Source organism: Phasianus colchicus, chromosome 24, assembly GCF_987193195.1.
Source record: "Phasianus colchicus chromosome 24, bPhaCol1.hap1.1, whole genome shotgun sequence".
Classification (NCBI taxonomy): Eukaryota; Metazoa; Chordata; class Aves; order Galliformes; family Phasianidae; genus Phasianus; species Phasianus colchicus.
Genome location: NC_143459.1, coordinates 5757189 through 5781426, shown reverse-complemented (window position 1 = coordinate 5781426; position 24238 = coordinate 5757189). Strand labels below are relative to the sequence as shown.

The 24238-nt window shown below is 48.4% G+C and overlaps 1 protein-coding gene across 5 annotated transcripts in view; it reads right to left on the bottom strand.

Moving 5' to 3' along the window:
* The window catches only part of CSMD2 (CUB and Sushi multiple domains 2), a 267542-nt gene that overhangs the window by 23779 nt on the left and 219525 nt on the right, over positions 1–24238 (bottom strand). For 4 of the 5 annotated variants that reach the window (XM_090124247.1, XM_090124246.1, XM_090124248.1 and 1 more), the window contains 14 exons: positions 21295–21472; positions 20797–20942; positions 17164–17244; positions 16692–16805; positions 14952–15140; positions 14335–14481; positions 13201–13389; positions 8728–8913; positions 8293–8487; positions 6725–6898; positions 6228–6401; positions 3306–3395; positions 2799–2972; positions 1810–1998 (listed from right to left, as the gene is read on the bottom strand). In XM_090124247.1, coding sequence (XP_089980373.1) covers positions 1810–1998; positions 2799–2972; positions 3306–3395; positions 6228–6401; positions 6725–6898; positions 8293–8487; positions 8728–8913; positions 13201–13389; positions 14335–14481; positions 14952–15140; positions 16692–16805; positions 17164–17244; positions 20797–20942; positions 21295–21472 — 2226 coding nt within the window. The remainder of the gene's footprint in view (positions 1–1809; positions 1999–2798; positions 2973–3305; positions 3396–6227; positions 6402–6724; positions 6899–8292; positions 8488–8727; positions 8914–13200; positions 13390–14334; positions 14482–14951; positions 15141–16691; positions 16806–17163; positions 17245–20796; positions 20943–21294; positions 21473–24238) is intronic. The other variant, XM_031594831.2, reaches the window with a different exon arrangement.

Sequence of the window (24238 nt, the reverse complement as noted above, 5' to 3'; positions counted from 1 at the left end):
CTAAGCTTAAAACCTGTGGCAGTATCGAGGTTTTTAAGGGATTTATGTACACAGCAGGAAGACTGCTCCTTCTGATGCACTGGGCTCAGCTCCCATGTGCTTTCCTTCCTGGACTTCTCTCCCACTCCTCAAAGGAGATCAGCTCTGCTTTATTCCCCCCCAAACCGGGCACGAGACAGGATTCTCAGCACAAGCCTCTCCAGCATCAAGCTTCTTGGCTTCTGTTTTAGAAAGTCCCCACTAATTTTGGGTTCCCAGCTATAAACACTTGGAAGGAATCCAGGCTTCAGCACTGAGCACATCCTGACTTTGACACGCAGAAAACAGAGACGTGCAAAAAATCTCTCCAAGCTTTTATGCCTGCAGAATCCAGATATCAGTCGTACAATTGACCCGGGTTTCCAAAGTGCCCACAAATCCTCCAAATCAATGGATGTTCTGCATTTTAGGGAAGGAGATCCCTTTTCCTCAGCTGAGCAGCTGTGGGCTGGAACAGCCCAAGGAAGCAGACTCTTGGTTTGTAAAGGCAACTGCTCGCCTGGAGCCCCTGCAGCTGTGTTAACACGTGGTTATCACTTGTCAGTTCCCCACGGCCTGTGCAGGGTGCTGTAAACACGAGAAGGTGGTATGCTGCTAACAAAAGCAAAGGAAAATGTGCCAAAGTCTCCTGCTCATAACTTGGTGTCAGAGGATAGAACAAGAGGAAAGAATCGGTGGTGGCTTTGGAACAGCTCAGCTGATTCAAACTTAAGAAGCTCCATTTCTGACTGCTTTAGTGATTTGTTATGCTGGGTGACAGGAGATCACAGTTGCTTTAGTCTCTAAAAAGGAAATACCAGCACAGCCCCACGTCTCTGTTCTGGCTGTTGGTTTTTTTTTTTTTTTTGCCTGCTTGCAATACCAACCCCATAAAAGACTTTCATTTCCTCCCAGATGACTTTCACATCCCAGGAAAGCTCCCCATGCTCAGCCTTGGGCTCCTCGGGGCCAAAGCCCCTGGCTGCTAACACTGGGGGCAGAGCAGAGCCTGTCCTGTGGAGCCAGCACGCTGTGCTGGGGGCAATCCCACTGATTGAATTGAATTCCATTCAGTGCCTGGGGAGCTCCTGGGTGAGGCATTACTACTGCAGCACATGGCCCACATGAGCATTTTTTTGCCTCCCTACGTGTAAAGTCCTCTACGCTACTGGAAATATCCCTTAAGCCAAAATCACTGCCCTGAACCTCCCAATTCACTGCAAACCACAGTGGCACACAGGGTCAGGACACTTGAAGAAAGGCCAAAAAATGTGGAGGAAGAGGCAAGAAACAGATCCTCTTTACCACCTGCTTTGCAGCAGAACAAAGTCCGGGTGTGTTTCACCACAATGACATTTCCCTTCCCTGAAGCCATGGGGATGAGTGGGTGGAGGGAAGCTCAGCCATGCCCCGCTGGTGCTAAATACACTCTGTCCTTGGTCAGGCTAATTGATGCTGCTCCCTATGAAGGTCTGTGTTTCAGAAATGATGTTTCTCTTCTCTACCCACAGCATTTCTGCTGGAGCCGCACGGAACCAGTGTGAGCTGCATCCCCTGCAGAGGGAAACAATCTCTGTCTGAAGAGATTTCTCTCCTCAAACCTCTTCTTTCCCTCTTGTGGGCAGGACCCAGAGGCCAGAAACATTCCCATGGATTAGAAAGGGCTCTGGGTTCAGACTTCCTACAAGAGATTTCAGCCAAGTGAGCACCAGCATGGAATGAAAACGCGTGGCAGGTTTGTGGAGCAGGACTGGAAGCCCTGAGTGAATGGTATTACTCTGAAGAACTTACAAAGACACTGTGGGAGGGCACGGTCCCAAGTGCCATCCCCCTGACAGGTAAGGACGTGTGTACCCAGTAAGTAATATCCATGGCTGCACTGATATGACACAGTTGTTCCAAAGCTGAATCTGTGAGGACCACTCGGCTGCACTTGACGGATGCTGTTCTCCAGGTGCCCGGGGTCAGTACAGTTTACAACTGCAAACAAACAACAACAACAACAAAGTACAAAACAAAGGTTGTAACAAAGAACAAAGGATTCTTCCAAAAATGAGCAGGAAAAGGGGAAGAAACCACAAGAACGTATTCCGCAGTTTGGGGTGGGTTTTGTTGCTTTTTTTTTTTTTTTCAGATTCTTTGGGAGCAGAAATAAAAAAAGAAATCTTTATTATAAAAAGGGAGCGGAGGCAATGCTGCAGGCTCACAGCCTGGCACATGGTGCTCAGCAGCACAGCCTCACTGTGCAGCCCCAGAGCAGGACTTTCACATCCAGCTAAAGCTGATTTCTCGACCCACACAGTGACAGCATCAATTCAGATACTGAATTAATGGAATAAAGACTGAGAGAGTGAAGGGAGGGGAGGGAATCAGAAGTGAACTTGGTGCTAATATCACTGGAAGTAGGGCAGCATGTAAAGAGAAAGGGCTCTGCAGCAAAGAGCAGAATGTTTGCTTTGAGTAAACTGGTCTAGGGTTATCAGGATGACCTCTGCTAATGGTCTAGCCTGATATTTTCTTTTGTACTCCCCACTTAAAGCAAATAATTCCATGTCTTGGAGGATATAGGGCTGGGCAGAGACCATTAAGAGAAACCCAAGGGAAAACTGAATTTGTAACATCTAAGAAGGCCCTCAGAGTTCCAACATCATTTGCACATTCCTAAGGAAGCGCGAGGTGTTTTACACAAGCTTAGGCCAGCTTCAAGCTGGATTTTGGGAAGGCAGAGCAGTCAGTGAGGACGGGAGGCAGCCCAGCAGTCCTGGGCAGAGCAGACTCACCACGGCAGGCAGGCAGGGTGCTGCTCCACTGCCCGTTGGCCAAGCACTGCGACTGCGCTGCTCCTTCCAGGCGGTACCCCGTGTTGCAGACAAACTTGGCCACGTCGTTCAGGTTGAACTGAGTGCCTTGGGTCAGGCCGTTGGCAGGGTTGCCGGGGTGGCCACAAGTGATGGCTACGATTAGAAATTGGAGATGTTACCTCTTTGCCTGGAAGAAAGTGAATTATCCGGTGGAAAAAAAAATACAAATCTCAAGAAAAGAGAGCATGGAAAAACCCACATCAACTCTGAAACTCACGTGGACTTCAAAGATCCGTGGCCAGCTCTGTCGCAATACTGAATCAAGTTGAGGATACGGTAACTTTATTCATTTTACTGGCGCAGGAAATTCTCTGAACCACTCTCTAAGCAGCAGAGTGGCAGCATCTTACTGACTTATACCATAAATCCCCAGAGCTCCTCTTCAAAAATCCCAGCTACTGCTATTAATCTATTGCCTTACATTACCCTGGGCATCACAAACGCAGCCATGAAACCTGATGTTTTCCTCCCCCTGCCTGGTGTAAGTCAGATGCTCACTGCAGTATAAAGTTACACCTGGAGGGATAGTAAAAAGAGAAGAAAAATCAGGTTTCGAGCATATGGCCTAAAAAGCTTAAATCTTCCTGCTTCAGTCTGAGAAACTTCAGGGGAAAACCTTTGTAACTAAATCCCTGTAATGAGGATTTTTGTGTAGTTCTTTTTTCCTGTGGCTGATGCAAGCTCAGGCCAGACCTGAGCTTCTCCAGCACATCCCAGGGGAAGCGTCAGGTGGGGAAGGCACAGAGAGTGCAGCAGCAGCAGCCCAGCAGCATCGAGCACCTGCAGTGCTGAAGTTTAAAGCACTTTCACCTGGGCCACTCTGCTGGGGCTGGGAGGGAGGGAGCAACCTGGGAGACCTTTGCTTTGGGCACAGCAGCAAATCCCACCATGCAAAAGAAATGTCAGGATGCTCCACACAGAGCTTTTTTGGCTGTTTAAGGAATGTGGCATCTTCTGACAGCTGAGGACAAAATGATATTGATTATTGTCATGCTGAAACTGGGTAATGGCCCAGCAGTAGAAGTCCAGCACTCAGCTGTACGGCTGCCAAAGCCAGAAGCTACAGGGGAAGATGAAATTCCCACAAAAGATCCATAACACATCTGACTGCCAGGGCTGGACTGTACCACAGGGATAGGAATTTATTCCTTATGCAAGCTGGTGACAGGTACAGGTTTAAAAAATATGAAGCAAGACAGCATTTCAGTGCTACAGGAAGCAGATGTCAGATTCTCTGAGGGACTTCTGAATACAATTATGCACGTTTTGAAATAGCTGATGGATTCTTTCCCAGAAAAAAAAAAAAAAAGGCTCCCTCCAGTTGGCATGGATCAAAAAGACCAGTTCACATAGAGCAAGCAACTGCAGCAGGTTTAAAGAGAAAATATCAGGACAGTGGGAAATGATAATGTGGTAACACGAAGTACCCTGAGCTTATTCAGAAGGTGATAAAGCCTCAATCCATCTAATTTCAGAGCTCAAGAGTGGTCTCCTTTAATGACATTAAATTTATGTTATCCATAAGGCTTAATGTAGTGTAATAACTTCAAGGCCAGTTTCTGTCTGGGACACCTTTGCAGGGCTCTGCTCAAAAGCTTGCTGGGCTTTCAGGTGCCGGAGTGGGAAGCCAGCACAAAGCAGCACTGAACAAAGGAACTGCGTGCAAATGAGCCCAGCAGTGGAGGGATGGTTCAGTATCAGAAGACAGACGCAGACAAGCTTTGTTCTGCAGGGTTTGGTCCCTCCTGAAAGAAACAAGACGATGCAAGAAAATGGATGCTTGAAAAATCCTCCGTTTCCATAAACCTGCCTGACAGCAGGAGGACCTCTACCAGTATGATTTCCTGGTCCGAGGTTACTGTGTGTGTACTTGGCAGGTAAAAGTGAATTTCAACTTTTTCAGCTGAGCATCCTCAGACACCAGAATAATTCACACCTGCCTAAAGAACCAGGCACAGCCTTCCCAATAGTTCTTTTCCTAAAAGCCCCAGGAGGAATCCTAGACATGAACACCTCCAGTGTTAGGAGCCTTGGGCAGACTTTACAGCTTGAGTCTGTTCCTTAATTTTAGGCTGGCATCTGCATAGTCATTGATTTGCAGGTCGTCCTTACTTCATATCTTGCTGGTACTATTGTGCCTCAGTACACAAAGCCCTAACCCAGACATCAGAGGTTGGAAGTAAACACCTGGAGAATCGTGATATGAAATGGATTGCACTGTCCAGCGATAAGAAGATGCTTAAACTTATTAACAACTAGAGCTCTAGAGACTTACTTAATTAGCTTATTTACTGGAAAGATAAATGAGAAGGTTGTGCAAGGTGACTCATGAATGTGCATCAGAGGAAGAGAGAAGCTGACCTTCTCTGGCACAGAGCATGGGTCTCATAAGGAAGGTGAGAGCAGCAGTGTGCTTGGTGGGGACCATGTCTGCCTCCAACCTCCCCACACCCTGATGAACCCTCCTCAGAAAGCACCCCTTCACCTGTGCTCATCTACTGGAAATGTGTGTGAAAAACAGCAAAATGAAGTGGAATTTATACAGTGGAATGGAGAAGCAAAGCAGTCAGAACTGCCATGTCACCACTGCTGCCATTCCTCAGCTCTGTCCTGCGCAAACCCCAGAGATGTTCATGCACTGTACGCTCACTGTGTCCATGCAAAGCAATCTAAAACAGCCTGGGTGTGAAATGCTTTGAGAAGCAGAAAAATAAGCAAAGCAACCTGAAAGCCCACAGGTTGCTCCTTCCCAAACCACGGGTGGCTGCCTACAGGACCTGCCGCTCCAGATTTGTTCCCAGCAGGACAACTGGAACCAACTTCACCTTCGGGCTGCCTGGAGAAATACCAGGCTCACTTCCAAGCATTGGCCCTTTTGGAAACCTGACTGTGTTTCTCCTGATCTCCCAGTGTCATCTCTGTATCTGGCCTCTCAGTGCACGGCATCAGTGCCAGAGATGGCTGTTCGGTTATGGAGAGTGCTGCTATGGACTGCAGAGCTGCCATCAACACGGGCTGAACGGGAAGGACTGCTCTGCACAGAGGGGAGGGACTCAGCCGGAGCTGTCAGCCTGACAGCACTCATGTGAACGAGGAGCATTTCTGAAACGAAGCTGAACTCTGCTCCCAGAGGAGCAACAGTATGGGAAACCACTGTTTCTCAGCTGAGGGAGCTTTGGAAGAGGGGTTGAACTAGATGATCTCTAGAAGGGCCACAATTCTATGAAAGCCACGACTGACAGGTCCCCCAGCTCGAGCTCTTCATTGCTGTCAACTCAACAACAGCCTCTGCGTCTTTTCTCGTCCTCTGGCCACAACCAGGGCTAAAATACCTGACAACATACTTACGCACACAGACAGGCGTCTTCCCGGACCAGCGGTGGTCCTGCTGGCAGATGCGCACTGACATCCCGATCAGGCGGAACCCGGGCTGGCACTGATACACCACACTGCCCCGGTAGTTGTAGTTCTCGCCGTTGATCTGCCCGTTGACGATGGGGCTGGGAACGCCGCAGTGCCCGGCTGCAGGAGGGACACAGGGGAAGCAGTCAGAGCTCCCGCCCAGAGCCAGAGCACGCCGACCTGTCTGGGTGGATCTGCAGTCATAAATCAAACCAGAGCGGCAGCAAAAACAACAGATCATTTTTAATAAAGCTCTCCTCTCCGATCTCAAAACGTCTCACATCTGCTAAGCACTACGGAATCAAAGCCCGCTGCCTTCTTACATCTACTGACAACCCCAAGGCTTTGGGAGCACTGAGTCCTCGCTTGGGTTCTTTCTCGAATCAGCATTTAAACCCCTTCCCCTGACACGCAATCAGGGCTCCCTCAGCATCACCACCTACCCAGACACCTCACGTCAGCCCCGCTCCACAGCCCGTTGGCCATGCACTCGCGCACACGGGAGCCCACCAGGGTGTAGCCAGTGTTGCAGGAGAAGATGGCAGTGGCCCCATAGCTGGTCAGCGTGCCGATCTTGTTCCCATTGGGAGGCGTGGGCAGGTCTCCGCAGGAGATAACTGAAAAGAATCCCAGAGCACAGTAAATATATATACATACATATTTAATTGTGTTCATTTGTTTTAACAGAAATGAGGCTCTGATCATCACAAGTCATTATTGAAGGCAGAAATGAGTATTAAACAGCTACATGCAGAACAACGACGGTCTGGTCCTGTTGTGTGAGCTGACACATGAGCACTGCTAATGGTCATGCTTCAAGACATGAGTAGAGCAGGAAAGATAAGACTGGCTGGGAAGAAACCAGACAAGTTTTTCACAAAGGAAGTTCTTCATACAGAGATGTTTCCATTATTAAGCCAGTGCCAGATGCAGCTGGGAAGCAGTGACTTTCAAAAAACCCACAAAATGGCATAAGATTCATGTGGGATTTCAAACCAGAGCTTGGAGACCTCTGTGCTTCTGGCAGTGACTTCCAGGATAGGGCTGCAGTCTCCAGACCTGACCCAGAGAGGACACCCAGGTGAGAGTGAGCCTAGGAGCCACCTCCTCTGGTGCAGCTGGAGCTGAGCTGGGAGCCCTCAGAGATGCAGCTCCAGACACAAAGTTCAGCTCTTTATTTCACCTGCCTTAAAGATCTGCAAATCCTCTGGGAGCTTTCACACTCAGCAAGAAAACAGAGCCTCACGCTGGGTTCCTCTGACCTTAGTGCACTGCCAAGTTCCTGTCATTTGAATTTATGTGGCAATAACACAGGAGAAATAAAATGGGGTCAGGCTCACGCTCCTGGATCTGGCTGAAGAGCTAGCAGGGGTAAAACTACATCTGTCACTGAAGCTGGCAGTCACATCTCCAGAAACAAAGAGAGCCAGGAGGGAAAGGAGAGCTGCCATTCTGAAGGAGAAATCTTGCTGCCTCTATCTGCACTCAGAAGAAGAAAAACTCCACCTTTGACAAAAGAGGAGATCCAAAGCACTGAAGTCGTGTCAGAACGACTGAAAGCTGCTTGTTTGCCAGGAATGCTTTTGATTTACAGGTGACTCTGTTACCCTCATAAACTTGGCATTTGCATCAAATTGGAAGAGGTTAGGTTTTGAATCAGAATTTTTTATTTTCTTTCTTAAAAGCAAACTTCAGAGCATCTGGCACTGGTGACAGCTAAGCTGCTGGGACCTGACAGCGACAGATGAGCTAATGTGCTTGAGTTCTTGCAAAAGTGTTTAAATTAAACAGAGAACCAGATCAACAGACGACCTCTCCTTGCTCCCAAACTCTCCTTTAGCAGCACAGTTCTGCAGCTAGCCTCTCAGGTGCTGCCAAGAAGCACCCAGGGCTGTGTTTGTACACTAACAGCAGAGCCTGCACCCCTGTCCCACGGCCATCAGAAAGTGTGACCCTTGTGAGATGCCCCATGCAGCTGACAGCCCCCGGCACGGCTGAGCTCTGTTCTTACTTTTGCAGGTTGGCATGGGCTCGCCGATGCTCCACTTCCCGTTGGCCTGGCACCTGATGACCCGCTGTCCTGTGTAGTAATAGCCAGGGTCACAGATGAGCATCAGCTGGGCGTTGTAGTGGTACTGGATCTCATAGGTCAGCCGCCACCGGCCGTGCTCCACAGCAATGCTGCTGATATCAGGACAGGTGACAGCTAGAAGCCAGGGCAAGAAACGAGACAAAGCTGTTTAAAGGGTGCTTTGGGGTATCTCAGGAAGCATGCTGGTTTTTCAAACGGGGGGGGTAGCATCAACATCTCTATTTCACAAGTGGGAAAATGAAGCCCCAGAGGCACAAGTTACACAGGCTGAGGATCCTTGTGTACTGGATGTTGTACCTGAGAGGCAGAGCTGTCTCCCTGCTGGAGCAGGCTGATGGTGCTCATGGTACTCACCCACACAGGGGGGGGGTTGGTTGCCGTTGCTCCACTGCCCTTCCTGCAGGCACTCGGTGCTGGGTGGCTCACCAGGAGCCAGCTGGAAGCCTTGGTCACAGTGGTACACAGCTTTTGTCCCCACTGTGTACTCCTTGCCAAAGACGACGCCGTTCTTTGGGGCTCTGGGAACTCCACAGGAGAGAGCTGGGAAGGAGGAGAGCAGAACCCAGCTGAGCAATCAGGCAGCTCCCAGTTTTATCACAGATATATGTAAGTGAGCTGAAACCCTGATCCCAGCCTCTCCTCTTTACGAAAGCTCCAGCGCTCTGTTGAACCCCAAAGCTGCAATGAATGCCCACTTCCACAGAGGATCAGATTTTCAGCTCTTTTCTGAAGGTGTGGTAAAAGCAAAGCCAGCAGTCAGTACCAGCATCTGCTGGAAGAGACTCTGGCTCGTACTCTATAATATCTGTAATATCTGCATCAACACAGTATTCAAAAGTTTTCACACAGAGATAAAGGATTAGATAGCAATAATGGTTTGTATTTACATCCCACAGCAGCAGCAACCCAAAACCCTTTTCTAACAGCACTTCTGGATTGCAGTAGGCAGCAAATTCTATAATTATGTAGTGCCAGAAGGAGGGATAAATTTAGCCTCGTGGCTGAGAAGGTGGAGGGGGAAATTCAGGAGGAAAACTGACAAAGAGGCACAATGCCAAATGGCTGTGCAGGACAGCAGCACTTGGGAGGAGCTGGGCAGGATGGGGCCAGGCAGGTCCCAGCAATGCAAGCACCAGCCAGACACAGACAGGCTGGAATCACACTCGTTTATACTGCAGGAGTTTCACAAGTTGTTACAAACCCTGCTGCCCTCTTCCCTGACGCTGAGAAAAGCAGCACTGGCAATCTGTCATTCAAATCTGTCTCTCCCAGTATTGATAAGAACTGAGAAATCAAACCTGAGCTGCACCCATCCAGCTAATGCATGAACTGGAAGCTGAGCCTATGTTTCCCGAGCCCTGTGCTGACCTTCCTGTTATCCCCCCTGCCAAGAAACAGAAGCTAGGAAATCATCAACCTTAGAGAAGTGATGTGGACCCCACTGAACACTGAAAGGAGAGACCAAAATTCTCATGTACAGCATCAGCACAACCACTGGAGCTCTCTACCACTCAAGGTCCAGGACATTTTTATTACACCACTACTCCACGAGTCGGCCAGAGCCCCAGCCTGGAGCACAATTACACAGCACCTCGCAGACGCTGGTGTTGCTAATAGGTGTGAGTAATTCAGCAGGCTGGTATTAGCATGATCAGGCATATCCCTGGTTGAAATGATAATCACACGTATGTCACTTCATCGAGCTAAGGAGCTCAGCGAATCTCTTCACAAGGCTGGGTGTCTAGACAAGCAGCCACGCTGAATACCAATTTCATTCTAAGGCAGAAGAAGAGGAGGCCTGGGAAGTCCCACCCTTCCACTTCCACCCTGCAGTTCTCTTGCTATTGCCTTTTGATGCTGCATCCTATCCAAGAGGATGGTAGAAAGCTGGCCCCTTCCCTTGCCACTGTCCCCTGAGAAGCCTCCTCCTCTCTCTGGCTCAATTCTCTGCTGCTCCCAGGGGCTGGAGAGAGAGATCCCAAAAGCAGCAGCACTGCTAGTAGTTAGTTAGCAATAATACACAACTTCTGGGCCAGAGACAGTTAACTAAAATGTTCATTAGGCCATCAGAAATAACAAAAAAAGTAACTCTCTCCTCCTGCAGATGGTCAGGCTGCAACATGAAGATGTACTGGTCAGGAAGAGCTAATTAGGACTGCAAACTCTGCTGCACCAAGTGGGCTCTGTGTTGCACCTGATGGCAGCCCCATCCTCCTCTGCAATCTGCCATCTTTGAGCAGAAGGAGCTGTGGGTGACTCGTTACTGACACAGTCCAGCTTTGGTTCTGGGGTGGCAATAATCCTGCTCCAAAGAGCATTTCTGAAGCTTAAAATCTGGGCATTGAAATCTACAAAAACCAGAGATTAAAGACAGAAGCTGTTCCAGGGGAAAGCACAATCAACATTTGGCCAGGAGAGACCCACTGAGAGTGAGATCCGGGGAAAAAGGAGCGCTTATGGGGTGCAGAGGTACAAAAGCTCAGTATGCAGGAAGAAAATGTGCTAGGAAAAGGGACAGAGGCTATGAAAGCAAATCTGCAGCTGGGATTCCAAAAACAAAGCAGCTTAAAAATAGACAGCAGAGACAGAAAAGGCATATTAGATCATCTTGTGTTCTCCTCCATTGTGCCAACGCAAGATTGTTCCCTGTAGAATATTCTCTGCTGCTTCCATAAATGTCAGCGAGGACAGAGCATGTAGTAAAGATTATTCAGAGGGGATGGGGAAGGGGAAGAGGATTATGTGCTGGCAGGAGGAAGCTATGGGAAATGTTATTTGTTAACTAGACCATGTGTTTATGGAGACCCCGGTTCTCCTCCTCCTGACACAGCTGACTGTGTGAGCAATTTATGCTGTGCTGCAGATCGAGTTCCCAAATCTCTGCCATTTTGTTCTGGCCACCAGAAAGGATGAGAAATTGAGCAGAGCCCAAAACAAAAGGTTGCCAGTTGGCTTTGGGAGCAACGCAAAAAAAGAAGTGCTGGATTTTTTGCAGCTGACCTGAGCATGGAGAGCTGTGCCAACCCCACTCTCAGCTGCTGGGAGCCAGGGGGAGCTGCACTGCCATGAATTCTCCTATGGCTCTGTTTGCTGCTGCTCACCCAACTCCCAGCTCAGGGCATTTGGTACCCATGGGCTGCTGTTAAGACCCCTGATGGGAACATGGGTGAACAGAGAAAGGAGGTGACTTTCCCAATGGGGTTATGGAAAGAACCTGTGTGAGCTGTGAGGAATGTTCTGCTCCCACCCCTTTGTGCAACGTGCTCTCAACATCTCACATCCTCTCTCTGTCCATCCCCTTCTGTCTCTATGTCTGAAATCCACCCCCACACACCTCCCAGAGGTAAATACAGGCTTCGGAACTGAACGAGGCTCAGGTGGCATTCCAGCACACCGGGACAGTGAGTGCTCAGCAGTATTAGTACTGTTCTTCATTATGTGATTTTCCTTAAAAAAAGACCCAGTGCATCAGAGAGATCCCTTGTGCTGGGCTAAGGATTTGCAGGCACAGTTGCCATGACAGCCCTGTGCATGTCTGGCTCGTGGTGCTGCTCAGCAGCCCCAGCCCAGCTACTGCTGCAGTTAAATCATCACCAGAGCCTGTGCCCACTTCCCCAGCTTTCCCCCATCAACAGCACTGTGACAGAGGATTGGTTCACTGTTTCCCAATCACCTTTACACAAATACAGCCTTGAGAGGGCTCCATTAAGCACCCCTGTTGCAGAGCATCCCTTATGAGGCAGGACTGCACACAAGCTGTGTGCTTCCAGAAGGGACTGAGCAATTCATAGAATCAGAAAGGTTGGAAAAGACCACTAAGATCATCAAATCCGACCACTGACCCATCACCATCATGCCCATGAAACCATATCCCTGAGCAGAAGGGAATTTTCAAGGCTCTTTGGTACCCCCACACTAAATAATCCTGCTTTTCCTTAAGGCTCAGGCTGGGTGATGATGCACACAGTGCAATGGGATTTTGCCTATGCTGTCTCTGTTCTCTGGCTAGTTTCCAGGGAATTCAATGCAATATTAATCCCCTGTGTTCAGATCCCTTGGAATTTGGATGAATGTTCAAAGACACCGAAAGGTTTCATCTGAATAAAGACGGTCACCTTATCAACACAGGGATGATGGGTGGATTCTGAAGAAGGTGCAATCAGAAAGTGTGCATGAAGAGAGGAAACAGTGCACATGCAAACCTCCAGGCACTCTGCCCTGTCCTGCCCTCTCTCCCACGCCTGGAAGGAGCCATGTGTTAAGTATGATATGTCATAACGATTATGGCTAATTAGGAGGTGATGTGGAAAGAACAACGGCATGCCTGAATCTCATATGAAGCCAACAGAAACTGGGCACCATCTGAATCCCAGGAACTCTCATCCCCCACGGACACACACAGAACTGAGAGTGGATTTCCAGAAATACTAAAGGAAATCCCAAGCACCAAACCCCAGCAGGGCTCAACACTACTTCCCTCCTTTCCAGATTCTTCCAGGCAACAGCTCCTGTCCTTAACTGAAGCCTGGCTGTGCCTTTACTGAGAATTCAAACACTGCTACAGCAGAAGGTTCCACACAGATGGACTCTCTCTCACCTGCCCCAGAGACAACGACCCCCTGCTCCTCAGCAGCTAACTTCCTTCCTTCCTTGCTCATCCATTCCCAAGGACTTGGATATAAGAGGATCACCTCTCACTGCCTCCACGCAGCTCAAAGCCTCGGCGGGGAACCAGGGGAACTACAACAGCCTTTCATTTTTACCCATTTTACTCAGTCCTTCCCAGGACTGCCAGGTCCCCGTAAGGATGCGGCCTCTCGCTCTCACCTTGGCACAGCGGGATCGCTTTGTTCCAGTGGAAGTAGCCCTGTGGGTGCTGGCTGCAGGTGGCAGTGCTGTGTCCCACCAGCCGGTAGCCGCTGTCACAGCCAAAGCGAACCGTGGAGCCGGGCTGCAGCCCCGTCTGGCTGAGGATCAGCCCGTGAGCCGGAGGCTGAGGGAGGCTGCAGTAAGGAGCTGCAAGAAGGGCAAAGGGAGGTACATAAATCAGTGCATGGGCTGCAGCACCACAAATGCCTTTCCTGTTCTTGGGAATCACGTGGCTGTCCTGGCTTCGGCTGCTTATCATAACCTGAGGCTGTACAAGATGCAGAACCAGGGATAGATAAATACAAAGGCAAAGGGGGAAAGAGCGCAGAGCTACTATCTGTGTTTCACTCAGCTCTAGAAATAAAAAGCAATTTCTGATAATTAAATATTACTTAATTCATTTACTGAGTAAAGTCATAACTTATTTATGACACGCTGGCAAGTTCTCAACCCAGTTTTATAACTTCCATTAATTAAGATTTGCTAAGTTCCAAAAAATAGTAATTCACTTTAAGAAATTCTCAGCAAGCACTCAATATGCAGCAGCAGTTTTGTGCTGAATGAGCAACCAGGAATCCCTGGTTCTGCTCCTTTAAGAAAAGTGCACAATGCCTGAGCAGGGCACGAGGCTTTTTATACCATTTCCTACAAGTTTGTAACTCAGTGACACCTAAGAGTCACCACGCACCAGGAAGCTCTTAGCACAAGTTATGTTTCGTGATGTTACTTTTCAAACATCTCAAAATGGTCTCATCTTTACAGAGACATCAGAATTTTGTAACACGGGAATCCTGACTGAACTGCATGGGGTGGGTTTCATTCATCCAAAACCAAGCTGTCTGTGGTTATACGTTCTGGTTCTGACTGCTAAGAGTAGGAAGCCCAGCCAGAGCTGTTGGGTTTTGCTGGAGGAGAAGCTGCTTTCCCAAGTCTTACCAGCCTCAGAACAAGGCTTCGTGTGCCCTCCCCCAAGCCTTGGCATCTTCTATGGTCACAGATGGCCTCTGCCCCTCTGCAGCAATTTTGGAGATCTGCAGCTGAAGGGACGACCAGGCTGTTGGCAGAGCCATGCAGCCCCTGCCAGGCACTCACCAGAGTAACGGATTTTGAAGCCCTTCCTGTTGTAGGCATGATCAGAGGACCAACGGAGATAGACTTTGTTCCCGCTGCTTGTAACAGTCAGAGGGGCAGAGTAGTTCCCACTCAGTGACAAGAGCAGTGGGCTGTGGCCAGACGGACCTGGAAGGAAGGAGGAATGTGTAACAGCCAGGGCTGGCACACAGAAAGCATCGCTCGTGGGCTCTGTGTGCCAGAGTGCCTTTCTGCAAGAAGAAACAGGTGTGCTTTGGGACAGCACTGTGTGAGCTTCCATTCCACTGTGAGCTCATGCTCAGTGCTTGTTTTGCGAGCATGAGCTCCAATGAATACACCTGGCTCCCAGAAAACCAACAGCAAAGAAAGCCCTGGTGACTGCAGCAAGACCTGGCTTCTGCTCCAGGCAAACACAAGGGCTTCAGCAGAGCACCTGTATTCTGCATTTGGCTGCACAGCTGTGTCTTTAGGAATACTGATACATTCCTTGGCAGTTTGTCCAGACCTACAATGCCTGGTCTGCACAAGCTTCAAGGATGGAATTCACAGCTAACAGCTCTGCTGCCTCTTCCCTTTCCCCTCAGATGCCATGCAAGTCCAGCTGGTGAATCTCTTACCATCAAAGATCTCAAACTCATCATACTGCTTCTCGCTGAGGAAGTACTCGATGGTAAGGGAGATGTTGTAGCCAGGCTCCACCTTGACCACCCAAGAACAGGTCTGGAAGTGAGGGTAACTTCCCAGGAAGCTCTGGCTGAGGATCACACCGGTGGAGTCGGTCATCACCGCATTCATGGGGCAGGGCACTGCAGGGAACGAGAAGGAGAGACCACAGAAAATGAACACCAAATTCAAAGGAAGGGGCAAAAGGCAAGAATAAAAAAAAATCTGCACCATTTCACGTACTTTTCAAAATGAATGGCACTGCAACCAAGCAACTGTTCTCAAATTGCAGAATGTTCTCTTGGAAGCCCCTTGGAAACTTGGGGTAGAATAAGGTGGGGAACAATGGACTTATCCCAGGGCTCTCATTGAGATGTCAGCTGGGACAGAAGAGCTCCAATTCATTTCTCTCACCACTGGAACCCCCACTCAAAGGAATTCTGGACATATCAACACAGCTGAAAGCCCTAAATGAAAAGGCCAGCAACTACACCCCAGGAGAGGAGGCTACCACACAAAGTGAGCAGAAAGCATAAAAAGAAAGGGATTTTACTCTATCCATAATTGTCTCTAAAACCCAGTGCAAACATTGCACTTGTATTAATAGAAAACAGCCAGAACTATCCAGAAAGAACACTGTATTCTTTCCAAATCCTTAATCCCATCAGTGATTTTTTGACCTCTGTAAATTGGTGGCCAGATGTAATTTAAGGAGTCCCTTTACCCCCAGGCTAACAACCATCAGCAAATAATTGAATGACCTCCCTTTCTCTCCCTCAGTCACGCTATTTCAGAGAGAATAAAGCTACAGAAAAATATCCCATTATATGGTAAAAATGTTCAGATAGGAGGGAATGAAGGAGATGAAATAATCACAGTTGGAGCAAACAGAAGTACCAGCAGGAACCCAGAGGATAAATAAGGTAACATGGTAGCACGGAAACATCCCTGGGATCCCTCCTGAGCAGCAGCAAGGTGCACAATGCAGTGTGCTGGGGGCACTCGTTTCTCTCCCACGTCAGACACTCTGCAGCACTAACTGAGGCTGTTCCTCGCAGGAGGAGCGCTGAGCTGCAGCCTGCTCTGCCCTGCTTTGGCTGTTCACGTCTCACTGGCAAACTGTCAGGCACAATTCCTCCCCCCACCCCGGGTAAGGACGTTTGGGTGACTGCTTTAATGACTTCACGGAGGCAGCCAGACACAAAGCGTGGCAAAGCTCCATCAGCACGGCTTCACTCAGTCCCACTTCAGCAAGTCCGAGCTCAAAGTGCCTTCCTGCCTTCAGGCTGTGGGGGGTAATTTGGCAGCACCAAAATGAAGCAGAGCCCTTCCATATGGTGCTGAGAGCCCACAGATCCCCAGCAGGAAGCAGAGGAAGTTCCCTATCATTTATCAGGGAGCTGCTGCAGTGAGTCACCCAGCACATCCTTCATCATTACTAAGCTGCTGCTGGCTGAGCCCAATGGAGGTGCATCTCCAGTGCTGAGAGGCAGGCAGGGGAGCACTCCTGCCCCATAATTTTGCAGCATCAGGACCCCAGAAGTCAGAAAATTGACCCCTCTGCTGCAGCATTTGCAAGGAAACCTCTTCCAGCTGCCACCTCGCTTGCTACGTCCCTTAGCAAGCCCTGTGCCCATGGCAGCCGTCCCTGGGCAGGAAAGCTTTGGGTGCCCCATGGGGACCCCAGGCTGTACCTTCACAGGTGGGTGGAGGGCCTTCAAACTGCAGGTGAGTGCCCAGTTTGCAGGTCAGGATTTCGTTTCCAATCAGTGTAAAGCCAGGAAGGCATCTGTACCTCACAATGTCACCTGCAGGAAGAAACAGAAAACATCCTGACCGAGCAGAAAGATAAATTGTGCCCTGAGAAGAGGGTCAGGAACATGATTTTATTGGTGGGTTGTTAGAGTAAGGGTAGTATGGTTAGGTTGAGGTTGGATTTGATTTGATCTTGAAGGTCTTCTCCAACCTGAGCAATTCCATGATTCTATGAAGTGTCGGGAGCTTGTTTATGGTGGCTGTTGAGACACATCAAGCAGTGTCACACAGATACACAAGGGGTGCCCTGGAGCCCAGGATTTGGGATGGACAACACACTGTGTCCTCCTGTGGACACTGTCAGCAGCTGAGGACAGCAAGGGAAGGAGGGCCCAGGGACCATGAGCCTACCTATGTTAAACTCCTCGTTCTCAGTGATGATTTCTGCGTTGGGAACCATGGTTGGAGGCTGACACCTGAAGAGCTGGTAGGCTGAAAAGACAGCGAAGGAAGAGCAGCAAACATTAAGCTGGGGATGAAAGCAGCTATGGCTGTCTCAGTGCTAAGCACAACAGTAATTGGAGCAAATCCTCCCTTGACCAGCAGAAGGAATTGGCAGAAATGCAACCAGCCCTTTCCTCTCCAAACACTACAGAGATGGCTCCAGTTACCTGCGTCCCAAAACAGCCTTTTTTTTTGCATCTAATAGGAAACAAATTTTCATCAGATTGTGGATCCAGAGGTGCCTGGCCTCCACTGGACTGCTTGGATGAGCACTGAATGGTAACTGTTGGATGTTGCCACAGGGCAATGTTACTGTCCTTCAGGATACATGAGAAGACCCTGGTGACCCTCACTGGGGTTAGGTCAGTCAGAGAAATGGAGAAGTCTCAGACTGCTCCAGTACCAAGTGAATTACAATAATTATTCAGAGAATCTCATCTTGACCCTGAGCAGAGATCAAAAACCGAAATGACTTGTTTTTAACCCGGAATTATTCATTAATTTCTTCTGCAGATAACTCCAGGAGTGCAAATGTTTTCAGCTGCAAACTCTGTATGTAGCTCAGCAAGGCTGCAAGGCTCACATCTCACACCAGGCAGAGCCATGCAGGCTTTGTGCAGCTAGGTGGCTACATGGGAAAAACTCCAGTCAAGGAGGAATAGAAGATTTCCTATGACTCATGCACCTGACCAAATACACTGCAAAGAGCACATTTTCTATCAAAAATTAAAGATGAGCTAACACAGAACAAAACAAATGTACTGCTTACAAGGAGAGGGGTGCATGAGGTTTGAGAACTGCTCTGCTTATGAAAATAAACACACAGGAGCTGCAAGCATGGCTAAATTGAAAAAAAAAAATGGTACTGGGAACTAAATGAATATTAATGAAAGACATTTTCTGCTATTTGCTCAGCACTTCTGTGCATCTTTGCTCCCCCTGCACCTGACCCTGGACAAGCATAACTTCCTCTGAAATTTATATCAGCCCTTTAATTTAAGATACTGGAGCTCAAGCTGCCACTGAATATTAATTCTTACCAACTCCACGATGTCGAACTCTTCACACCACAGCAAAGCTGGCAGCAACCTTAATGAGGCTTATGATAATGCTTAAATACACATGTAAAGAAGCAGATTTCCCATCCTCTCACCCCAATTTCCCTACCCCCTCAGGTGGTGCAGAACAATAATGCTGGAAGGTCAGCATTGCAGGCACGGAGCGCTCTGTATTCCATGACTGCACTGTATCCAAGAATGGGGCTCGGCTACAGCTCACTGATCCTTGGCACTGAGTGGCACCATCAGCATCGTCATCATCACCTCCCTGTGTGTGCAGGAGGGGAGAGGCAGAGGATGGGGCAGTGGGGGAGAGCCCTTCTGCTACACAGCCCCGAGCCGGAGGGACACACTTGTTTGCAGTCTTTCAAACAGCTGTTTGACAGCAGGGGAAGGGGGAATCCGCAACAAAAATTTAAATTAAATGCGATTTAAAAAGCACTTGACAGCATCTATTGAAGTGGAAAGATAACCCACATTTACAGCATTAATCTCCTCTCCTTAATGGGCCATATTTCAATAAAGAGGTGCGATTAAGAAGGCTTCAGCATATGGGTGATACAGCACTAGCAAAGCTCCTTTCAACAGCACATCCATTTGTTCTCACCAGGACAAAACAGAGTCCTGTCCTTGAAACCACAGTGGGACCCTCTGAGTTACGGTGCCATAAACCCCCCCCCCTCACACTCACACTTCAGTTCGCGCTGGCACCTGAGCTAACCCATTTAATAATAGGTGCCACATCATCATTTTTCAAGGGCTGCTATTCAATCTTCCAGCTCTCTAAATCATTCTTTTGTTTCCTCTCCTCCACCCTGAGGAAATGTTTCTTCGCAGGCATTTGAAAGAGCAATGGTTCTCTGACAAGGGTGCTGTTGATCTGCACTGCACGGGAAAAGACAATTTAAAGCTGAAGGAGGGTGTCTATGTCCCAGATCTGCCAACGTGAAGCTGAAGAAATGAAAATACACATTGCTACAGATCCCGAGGAAATTCCATTTCCTGCAGTTACACCCCAAAGAGCAATGCCAGCACTGCAAGTGACTGTGCTGTGCAATCCCAGAATGAACATTTCTATCTTTTCTCCATCTCCCCAGTGCTACGAGACTCCACATGCAGAATGAGAGGAATCTCACCCTGCAGGCAACCACCTCAATCAGTGAATCTCTCGGGTTAGGCTTTACACTAAAGCCCCATGTATAAAGGGACCAATAAACCAATGAGCTGTGCTTTAATAAAAGGCCAAGAGTGCCCATGTGGGAAATGGGCTCCAAATGGCTGCTGGCTGACACAGCTCCTTCCAGCACCACTCCAGACCTTCCTGGACAGCCCAGCGTGGCTTCAGACCTCAGAGAAACCAGAGCTAAAGAAACCTCAGTATGAAGGGCTATCAAGAATGGAGAACAGCAACACATGCTGATGGGCTCTAAGCACAGCAAAGACAGTAACTAACTCATTTTACAAAAGGAAGCATTCGCTCAGCTGCAGCAATGTTCACATACTGCTCATTTCTGCACCAAACTGCCTAACTCCTGTTTTTTTGCATAACTCCTACACACGCACCATGGTCTGGTAATATAAATCTTGCAGTGTTTTGCAGCAGTAAACCAATTCCCTCCGAAGCCTGGCAAGCATTCTTTAAATTCAGCCTATCTGTATAATTCTTGCCTTTTGGAACCGAGCGTAAGCTGAAACATTCTGCACAGATTCATTGTGTAACTCATGTTAGACTTTGCTGAAGTTGCTGCAAGCAAATTACCAAAGCAAGGGGAGGTCTCCATTTGTACCTTCCCCAGTTCTGCCGTAGCAACTTGTTAGCTAATCCAATTTAAAATTGGGTCCTCTTTTAGAGGCGGAAAGCAAATGTTCTCATTTTGATGTAATACCCGACACATCTCTCTGGTGTGAGCTGCACTCACACCAAAGAATCCCCAACTAATTCAGGGATTTACAAGAATCATTTTCCTCCCCATGGAAACAAAGTCACCTCTCAGTCAGAACACAGCTGTCATTTAAAACAGGACAGCAAGATGACCCAATTGGTTTAGCATGGCATTGGAAAGACAATACCGTATCCAGCTGAAATTGCAGAGAGGGAGAGTTTTAAGTAAACAGAGTGGAGCTATCCATAATGGGATCTGCCACGGAGAGGACAGTATTTACAGCATCACCTTGAGAGAGGCGCAGGATTGACATGGCTGTTACTGCGTGGGCTCTTTGCTGTGCTTGAGTTATCACAATGTTACAGATGGATTTCTGCATCTGCCCAGGCGGCGTGACCACTTGCCAGCACCTGACTGCACAAGAGACCTTCAATCTCAAACTTGTGAGAACTTCACCCCATTGCAGAAGGTTTCAGGTAAAAGCCCATTTCTTCCACGTATCATCTCCCCTACAACCAGACCTCCCCACAGCTGACCCAGGCCCCTCTGCATCCCAAGGGCAGGTACAGTGCATGCATCACGCAGGAAGCAATACAGACCATAGAAGTAAATGGCAAAAATCCCTCCGTTTGCAGCATCACTGTGGAATTTCACCAGGACCTGATTGGAAGAGCTTTGGGCTGACTTCTTAGCAGAGTTGCCAGTGAATACTCCAAGCTGCGGGGCAGTTTGTTGAGGACCATCCCTAGAATTGTAGGTGAGAATACAAGAAAAAGGCACTATTACACACCTTTAATCCTAGGCAACAACCACCCTTCTACAGCACACACACAGAACTCCCCCCAGCACCATGCAGGTTTGATGTGCCCCATTTTAACAGCTGATGATCACAGCAATTAATGGAATTAAAGACCTACTAAGTCCTAAAGGCACTGTCCAAAATCCCACTGTCCCCAGAGGATGCTTCCTCCTGCTCTTAAATACAGCACTCCCCACACACTGCAGCAATGGGAGCAATCTGTCTTTGCAAGAGCATCTTGCTGAAACGGAGCCGAAGCAGCAGCTCTGGTCAGTCCTCACACCTTTGCTGTACTCACCAAATGGTGATGAAATCGTTGTAGGGCTCTGTTTGCAGCAGAGTGAAGTTGAGATGGATCCCGTAGCCCACAGGCACTGTAAGGAGCCACGTGCAGTCCTGGGAATTGGGGTACTGGTTGGGAAAGCCAGGAGAGTAAACTGTCCCATTTTGGGTGGTGACGTTGCCCCCACAAGGCACTGCAGGTAACCAAACAAATACAGACCTAGTGAAGAAGTATCCCCCAAAACAACAAGTTTCTAATATCTTCTCTTTCCCATTTTTGTTTCTCTTTTTTTGAATAAAAGCAATTCTGCACACAGGTGGATCCAGTCCCAAAACCTTAGTCTACCTCACCATGAATAGTTTATGCCTGTCACAACTACCCCTAACCTTTTCAACTCAATTCCATTACAACAAATTTGTTTAGTGCTCTGGAGCTGAAAGGAGACTGTCAGACTGTTTTGTACAGATGTGATGGCCAGGTGCACAAATCAACTCCTTACAGCCAAGTAAGAGCCCTTGGGGTCCACCAGCTGTCTGCACCCATGCATAGAAAACACAGCTCCTGACCAGATCACACCAGTGGGCAAATCTATGCACTTGCTCATACAGCTTGGCTTGGACCAGAACCATCGAGCAGCTGGCTTTCCACAGATCACATCTGAGCAGGGGGGAAATGATGATTTATTTGTACAACAGCAGCATCCACTTCATTAATCAAGACGACAGTTCTATTGCACCAGGTATCTTTCAGGTCTAAATGAACGTGCAAGCTACAGAGACATAATTAGAAAGAGCCAGGGCAGTGAAGAGGAGAGACAGAAAGATGACATCCTGCTGAAGTGCAGGAGGGCCACAGCAAGTCCCTAAGTCCAGGAGCCCCATGCACAAAAATCAGCTTCTGGATCTCTCACAGGGTAAATGCAGATAGTCCCCTGCCTGAGCCAGCTCCCTTTTAGAAGCCACACAGTTGTGTTAACCCAGTCCTTGGCTTAGGTTAACACATTCTTCCTCCCAGCACAGTTCATTAAGTCAGGCTCAGCGCTATACTAAAACATGGCACCACACTTTCCTCTTCATAGAGGAGTAGCCCCACAGATGTGTACCACTCTGAATATGATTTGATGTGCCAAATGTGAAGTTAAAGTCAGGCTCCAAATATTTACTGCCTGGCTCTGCTCTGCTTTCCCTTGTGGTTTGTCAAGCTGAGAAAACCTTGCGTAATTACATAAACCTGTACATTTACTTTTCTAAACAAAACACCCAAGGAACCTTAGGGGCCAAGATCCTTTCTGCCCTGCAAAATAGGCAGCCTGCTGATCAGCAGAAAAACTTCTAGGAGTGCTGCTGGAAAACTCAGCCCCTGTGCCTTTAGTTTGGACTACAACTTCTCTTTTAATTAAATGGGCTTTCAGCTGTGACCTGTGTGGGGAAGGTGAGGTGGTTAGCCTAAGGCAGTGCGTCATTGCTGCTTGCTGGTATGCAAAAATGGACCATCCAGCTCAGCTGCATTTAAGGAAACAGCCAGAAATGGAACACTCTGCATTGACTTCAACAGCACTAACAGCCCAGCAGATGTGCTTGCACAGGAAAAAAAGCAAATGGACCAAAATACACCTATCCTCTCACCTCTTTGTCCTACCACAAGTGCTGCAGAACAGGAAAGCTACTTTAAAACAGTAAAGATCTAAGGCCTGGATGGTTGCAGCTGGCAGAGCTGATGCCTGAAGGAAAGGGCATCATCCTGCTACCATTACTCACCAGCCCTCCCAGCAGCACACAGCAGCCAGTTTTCAACTCAATGCACACCTCTGCATTGCTGGAGTCACAGGGAGCACAGCTAGGATCTGTTCTTTATGCTTTTTGTTCTTGGAGTTCAAGGACTTAGGACTTAAAAGAGGGAAGGCATCAGCCCTCCCTCTCTTTCCCCAGTGCAGACCAATTGCAGTAGGGAGGCTGGGATAAAGGTCAGTGCACTGGCAAGTGCAGTGGAAATCTTCAATGAGCAGCCTTGAATTTCTTAAGGGTTCGTGTGAAACCTTTCTAAAGGAAACCTCACAAAACCCAGCCTACCAGTCCAAAGGATAAAAGACTGAAAGAGCCCCGCTGGATCTGAAATGAGAAGATGGAGCTCTGAAGCCTGGAACACAGATCTGCTCCTTCAGAATGCAGGGTCCACCTGGCACACGTGTGCAAGATTAGTGAAGAACTGTTGGATCGTTTTTGAGATGTCACCATTGCCATGCTAAAGAGACTGGACAGGGACCCAATCTTCTCACACTGAGTGTCCACAGAGCTGCCAGAGTCTTTTTTAGAGACTGCTAAGGGCAAAACAGCAACAGCATACAGTTTCTGTGCTCCCCAAAGAAATGTCTGCATTTTTGTGTGAAATCCTTGATTTTTGGTCTGGCCCTGAGTTCTCTAGCAAGCTTTGGGAACTTGTTTCCTGATTCAGTGTTTATCTGAATATCAGGAAAGTCAGTGCCGACCTCTTGCATAAAGAAATTGCATCAGCTAGAGAATTAGGGCACTCAAGGCTCTGCAGGAGGAAGGCAAGTTCTGTGGATCAGCTGATCAAAAATGCTAAACCGATGGAAGTAGAACATAGTTGAAGAAATAAAGCAGACAAAAGATACTCCTGCAACAACCCTGGACTGCTTTACTGTGAAAGACCAGCTCCCTCTCACATCAGCAGTGAGACTGCCAGCAGGAGACAGCCCTCACCCATAACAGGAGACTCAAACACCCTGTCTCAAAAGATGCACCTTGGTTTTGAACTGTTCAAAACTGTTCGCCCTCACTTGGCTGAAACATGTTGAACATCATCTTACTGAGAACATGCTCCATCACCTCAGGGGCTGAGGCTTTATGCAAAGTGCTCAATCCCAGCCTGCCTCCAGCAATGCTTTTGTTTCCAGAGAAACTTTCAGCCCAATCACAGAACAATCACTGAAAAGGTGACC